This window comes from Mugil cephalus, chromosome 9 (genome assembly GCF_022458985.1).
Source record: "Mugil cephalus isolate CIBA_MC_2020 chromosome 9, CIBA_Mcephalus_1.1, whole genome shotgun sequence".
Taxonomy (NCBI): Eukaryota; Metazoa; Chordata; class Actinopteri; order Mugiliformes; family Mugilidae; genus Mugil; species Mugil cephalus.
In genome coordinates this window covers 16,341,052-16,347,554 of record NC_061778.1, presented here as the reverse complement: position 1 = coordinate 16,347,554, position 6,503 = coordinate 16,341,052, and the positions used below count along the sequence as shown (strand labels likewise).

Here is a 6,503-nt window from a genome sequence, read left to right as displayed (position 1 = left end):
GAATAGGACAGGGGAGAGCACTGGATGTGCAGTTCACAGACTCCTACAGACTGAGGTCTCTAGATAGATGGTCCGCTATGCAGCAAGTGAGGTGTGACTCCACACCCATATTTATTAGCTTGTCCCTCAGGAGCAGGGGCTGGATGGTGTTGAATGTGCTGGAAAAATCACAACACGTGGTCATCGTAGCAGCATTCCTCTTCTTCAAGTTCAGTGGAGCGGGTTGAGGCTGGCGTCCTCCACCCCCATCTTCTTCTGATACACAAACTGCAGTGGGTCTAGAGCACGGCAGACCATGGGCTTGATGTGATGGTTGTTGCACTGGTCAACACAGCCAGTTCCATCTTGGAAAATCAGCTGTTTGTGCTAATGTCTTTCATCAGCATGAGCTACAAATTATTAGAAGCCTTTTTTTGCAAAACTCTTGTTTCACTGTGTATCAAACAAGAGTCAAACTGACTCCGTCTGCTGCAGTTTTACTCCATCAGAGTAAATGTGTGGAGCTGTGCCTCTCGGCGAAATGTTTGTGTTAATAAAACCCCAACCCCGGTCTCTTTCACACAAACATTAACCTGCACAAATTTACCCATACTTTGGCCCACCTTCATCCCCCTGTGATGCTCATGAAGGATGCACTCTAGGAGTGGGTGGTGCGGGGGTTACCCCAGGCTGTGAGGGGCCACTGGGCCCTCCCGCCAACACACACATCCATCCCTCCACCCACACAATTTACACAACTCCACCCTCTTGACCGACACCTCACCAGGATGCCCCGCCACGGGGTGCTTCTGAGCACAGCGGGGGCGATAATGGTGATGATGGTTGGGGGGAGCGTCTCGACGTTCTCTCCAGGCCGCACCTGGGCGAGGAAGCGTTTGTTTCATTAACAAATGCGTCGCAGTCATCTTGATCTGGTTATCATGGCCACAGCTCCACTCAGCCAAGAGCAAACTGGGAGAGAAAAGAGACCTCCCAGTAAGAGGGTGGGGTGCTGGCTGAGTGGGGAGTGGGGGGCAGAAAGATGGGGAGGAGGAAGTCTGTGGTAATCTGTGTAAACACATGCTGGTGTCCCTTCTCTCTTCTAGAATATTAATCGAGTTTCTGACAGAGAAGAGGAGGTGTGTTTATGTGTGTGTTAGAGAGAGAGAGAGAGGAACAACATCACCGTTTGGCCGCCTGTCGATGCGCATGCGTGTGCGTGTCTGTTTGTATGCGGAGGTGGCGATCGTACCAGTGACGGCAAGATCTTCTCTGTTTGTTATCTCACCCTCGTTCGCGTGTGTCTGTGTGTGCGTCCGATTCGTTCGCCAATCCAAGGTGACCGTGCTGGCTGACGACCGAGGGCCCCCAGGGCACCACTGACAGCTTTAGGTGCGAGTTGGAGATTTGTAGCCCCACCTCCTCCTCCCTCCACCGGTACCCATAATCCACCAGGGCCATAAACCAACCACACACAACCCCCCCACCCACCCACCTCCCAAGAGTGATGGCTAAAGAGGTTAAAACAAAAGATGCGCGAGATGAGAGGTCGGCTGGCTACAAAAGATGCTCCCCCTGTTTGGGACGCGGAGGCTGATGGATGGAGATGGGAGAGAGGGGGACAATTCTGACCTTGAAGGTCAAAGGTCGAGGGTTGAAGCCGGGGAGAGGAAAATGAGTTCAGCGGCCTCAGTAGAATTTTTCATAGAGCGTCTGCCTCTGGACACATGTACTCGCACACTGTGAATTTGCTCATGTGATACATATTTACCAACGGCCTGCTTTATAGTTAACGGATATAACTGCACTTATAAATGCGTGTACAATTTTTCAGCAGCTCAGCAATTTTTTTTGTAGCAGTGCTCCTGTTGAAAAGGATATTTTGGTGCTCCCTTCGCTCTATTGTTAGAGATCAGACTGTGCTGCCACACGCAGGGATGACCACACCACCACACACAGATCCTTCCTCCCTCCTGCATGTGTGGTGTGAGGGTGTCAGCACTCTGGGCCTGCCCTGCGTGATGTTAGAGGTTCCGTGCCAGGGAACAGATGGTGGTGAACCGGGCGGGAGGGCGGCAGGGCGCGGAGGCAGCGGGCACAGCGAGAAAGCTCCTCGATCCCGTGGCCTCGGCTGGGTGAGAACAAGCCAAATCCTGATGCAGGTCTTTTATTCGGACCCGAACGCCGCGCTCTTCTTCTGGTCGGAAAAGTTGCACCCCAGAAAATGGAAGGCAGCCAGTTGTCCGTGTTGTTGGTCAACTCGAGGGCAAACATGCTGTCACTGCATGTATTTCAGTAATGGTTGTCAGTGTGCTCTGGCAATGCCACGACCGTGTTTCAGAAGGATAACTATACAGACTAACAATAGAGCAGTAACACTATATCTTTTGGGGAGGAGGTTGGTCCCGGTCTCTAAATCTGACACTGGAGACTAAATCGTGTCCTAAATTTAATCAAATAGTTAATTGTTTCCATAATGGTCATTTGCATTTGGCTAATACAGTAGCATTGAACACTCACTTGGACTTCCACAGAGGGGAGTAACAAATAATCCATTGTTTCATCTCACATTTCAGTTCAAGGGCCACGAATTACCTTTAGTTCATTTTGCCTAGAAATGGATCTGCTGACATTGAAGTTGTAGCAGGTTCATCCAAAGCATTTCAACGCTAATCTTGGAAACATTTCAAGGGTTTCCCAACAAGCTAATATGAAACATTCACCACATTTTTTTCAATAAATTAGGTGATTATTGCAGTTCCAGAGTCACACACAATGTTTAATTGGAGAACTTAAGTCAAGAAAAATCAATTATTTTTGGAGATAAGTACGCGGGCCTCCTTGCAGCAGCTAATATCCCCCGACAGAGGACAAAACAAGCACCAATGACACAGGAATGACATTTGTAGACAGACAAAGCGCAAAAGGAGGAGCTGGGTTGGAGGTGGTTTAATGAGGAGCTGATTGTGGACTCAAACACACAACTCAGGCGGTGGATAGAAAGTCTTTACATAAAAAGCAGACAACGTCCAAAAAAATCATGAGGAGCAGAAAAGCACAACGCACATTAGGAAAAGACGAAAACATTTCTGATGTGACATGTCAGACAAACTGGCAAAGCGGGAAGGAAACGTGGCGACTAAATACAAGTGGGACAATGAGGCGCGTGTGAGACAAATCGGAGACAGCAACCACACCGGGGACGTGGTAGGAAGTACGTCTAAAACAGGAAATGCCCAAAACACAGAGATACAGATTATCATGAGAAGGTGCCGCAGAGCTGGATGTGACAGGTGGGTGCGAAGTAAGGTAACACAAAGTGTTGGCAGACCAAAGCAGCTTTTATTACGGCGCCCTACATGAGATTTGACAATGGATACCTCAGCTGATCCGTGGGCTGGTTCATAGATAAGCTATCGGCCGGGCTTGTGAGCTGAGCTTGACTCAGTGGCCTCCCTGAACTAATGCTATGCTCCATTTGTTGATGTGTATTTCTAAGTAAGGCGTTCCAAAAATCCTATTTTTCAGCAGATGAAGTTATTAAAATAGACAGACAACAGACGACATGCCTTATTCAACACATACAGAAAAACAAAGAGCTGGAACAAGGAACGTGCTAAAAGACTATGTTCACTGAAAGTCCAAACTCCAGTGAAATGACACATTGTGTTGAAACAAACCATTATTCTCACTATGCAAATATCTGCAGATGAATAATGATCACAAGAACTCATTACATACGACTACACCATGAGCTGAAGAATGCCTCTTTGATGGTGAGTTTTGAAATGAAAATCAAATCACTTTCCTGTTTTTTTTTCCCGAAAACATGGTCAGAAAGGATAAATACAGCACCTCATTTATCTTAAGATTTTCATTATTTTTATTAGTAATACTTTGAATAAGAAGAAAAAACATGCAGCTTCTTTTGGGACAGAGTTGAGAAGAGAGAGCGCAGCTGTTTATTTCAGTATAAACAGTCTACACGCAGATTACTAAACTGAGAAATGATGGCAAACTTTGTTCCTCTTTCTTTCAGATTTATTTTGTGGCAGCTGACATCAAGAAAGTATTTTTTTCTCAGATATTGGGGTTAACGTGAGTAACACAAATTATCATGAAAGAAAGACAAAAAAAAATTGCAAAGAATCCCTATTATCGATTTTCATTTCAAGAATAATATATTCAGGGGAGCATGTTTATATATTTATTACTTAATGTTACATTATAAACAATATGAGACATTTAACATAAGTACAGTGACCTAAGCACAGTATGTATTTTATTTTGAAGTGTTGCTCCAGTTTGCTATTAATCTGCTGTGCGTATTTCAATTTACTGGTGCGTGAGAAATTTGCATGCATCTTTCTCTGCGTGGAACGCGACTGTAGAATTAAGGTTAAATTGGGACAAAAACTAGGGAAGGGAAAACAAAAACCTTCCCTCGTCCATCCGCTCACACGAAATAAGCTAAAACCAACACACTGCAGTGATATGAAGCGACACAGTTTGTCACGGCGTCTGTCAATAGTCAGGAGGGATGGCACGTCACCTTGGGAGCTCCCTGCGGCGCTTAATACACACTGGACATCCGTGGATGCCCCGCGTGACCTCCGGCACACACTTCCTCTCTCTCTTTCTCTCACTCTTGCTGTCACACATGCTGATGAAATGTTCTTTAATACCCAATCGACAGTATTGACATCCCCTTGGGTAGCAGGATCCCCCTGAGGGGCGTAAACTATTGATTTTGGGGGACTGTGGGTCTGCGGCGCCCCGGTGACATGTCCCTAGTCCCGCTGCTATTATTCGGAGATTAGTAGGGCTATTACACCTCGCAGGCCAGATGGACATGACACTGGGAGGAGTGGCAGCCAGATGACCCTCCATGTGAACTTCTTGGAGGAGAATTAGCTGCTGCCAATGATTTGAATCAACTACTGCACTTGTTCACAAACATCGAGCAGTATTCCATTATCAGACCCAGTGGATATTTAATTTGACCACAGTGGCTGGGGGTATAAGGTGTTCATTTGGAGCTAGCGACAGAACGGTGGCCTGAAGGACAAAGACAAAGCTGCTCACGCTGCATTCAAGTCAAGTTAGCAGAAGAAAAGTAAAACACATCTAGTTACACCGAATTTATGTGATATGTTCAACAGTTCTGCTGCTTGTCTTGATGTGTTTTTTGGACATGTCAGATCTCAACAGTGGAGGTAGCTAAAGCGAAGGCATGAACGTGTGAGTGGCACAGTTCATAATGGTTTTACATACATACAGGATTTTTTTTAACTGTCAGACATTGGATAAGACAGCTGTGCACTCTAGGTTGTAGCAAATACTTCATAAACTGATCAGTCGCAACATTAAAACATGGACCATCTTGTGGTAAGTCAGTGTTGCAGGGAAACTTTTGGACCTAGCATTCAAGTGGATGTTACTTAGACATGCTTAGACCAGACCAGGCACCCCCACCCCATGGCAATGACACTCCTTGATGGCAGTAGCCATCCCCAGCAGGATGAAGCAGTCTAGATACACACACAGAAACAACTAAAAAAACAAACAAACATGAAGAACAGCACATGGTATTGACCTGGCCTCCAAATTCACTAAATCCCAAACTGATCAAGTATACGTGGGATGCTCTGGAACAACCCTGATCCACAGAGGCTCCTCCCCTCAACCCGTAGGACCCAAAGACCCCCACAAATAACACTGTTTCCAGACACCACAGGACACATTCAGAAGGACCATGTGCGTTCTCTGATGCATCTCAACTGTTTTGGAGGCACAAAGGAGACCTGCACAATATGCGGTCAAAATGTTATGTCTGATCGGTGTAAATAGGAGTTAATGTCTCTTAGATCCACATTCGCAATTCTAGCCAGTATCCTTTTTACCAAAATAAACTGCACAGCCCCTTGTGTTATTACCAAAATAACAACAGGGAGGAACGCATACAGTGTTTCCTATTTGACTGCTGCTCTTCAGTTCCAGTGCTTTTATTCAAGGCTGTTATGAAACATTATGACCACAGGCCTATTTGACTTCTAAATGTGGACAACACATGTAAAACAGCACTTCATGTCGATGTTAAAAACTACAACCACTAATAGTGAAATGATTCCAAAACAAATTTAAAAGTTACTTAACATCTTATCCATTTGCCCTGGATAGAATTAAAAGCAACTGAACATTGCTAATATAAAACACTAAAATACATTTAATAAGAACAATAAATGTGTGAATATTCTTTATCTTATATATTAGTACATTATCACGTACTGGTTGAACTTTTGGTGTATTAATAACATGAGGCTGTGTTTTAAGTCATGCGGTTTAGAAACATAATTGATATTATGTTTTAAAAACTCTAATAGTGCTATTTGAATTGTTACCCCTGAATGAGTTGCTTCAAACTAATTCACAGCCTTTGTCCCTCTTCCTTCTGACCTCCCATAAGTTGGGGTGGTGAGCTAGAATTCAGTGTGGCTCAGCTGAAATGGTGATTATTGGCACAG

The 6,503-nt window shown here is 45.0% G+C and overlaps 1 protein-coding gene across 1 annotated transcript in view; it reads right to left on the bottom strand.

The window, feature by feature from the left end:
- Positions 1-210: 210 nt before the first annotated feature.
- The window catches only part of LOC125013855 (probable ubiquitin carboxyl-terminal hydrolase 4), a 32,290-nt gene continuing 25,997 nt past the window's right edge, over positions 211-6,503 (bottom strand). Inside the window, exons 10-11 of the mRNA XM_047594761.1 lie at positions 764-859; positions 211-321 (exon numbers count right to left, since the gene is read on the bottom strand). Coding sequence (XP_047450717.1) covers positions 211-321; positions 764-859 — 207 coding nt within the window. The remainder of the gene's footprint in view (positions 322-763; positions 860-6,503) is intronic.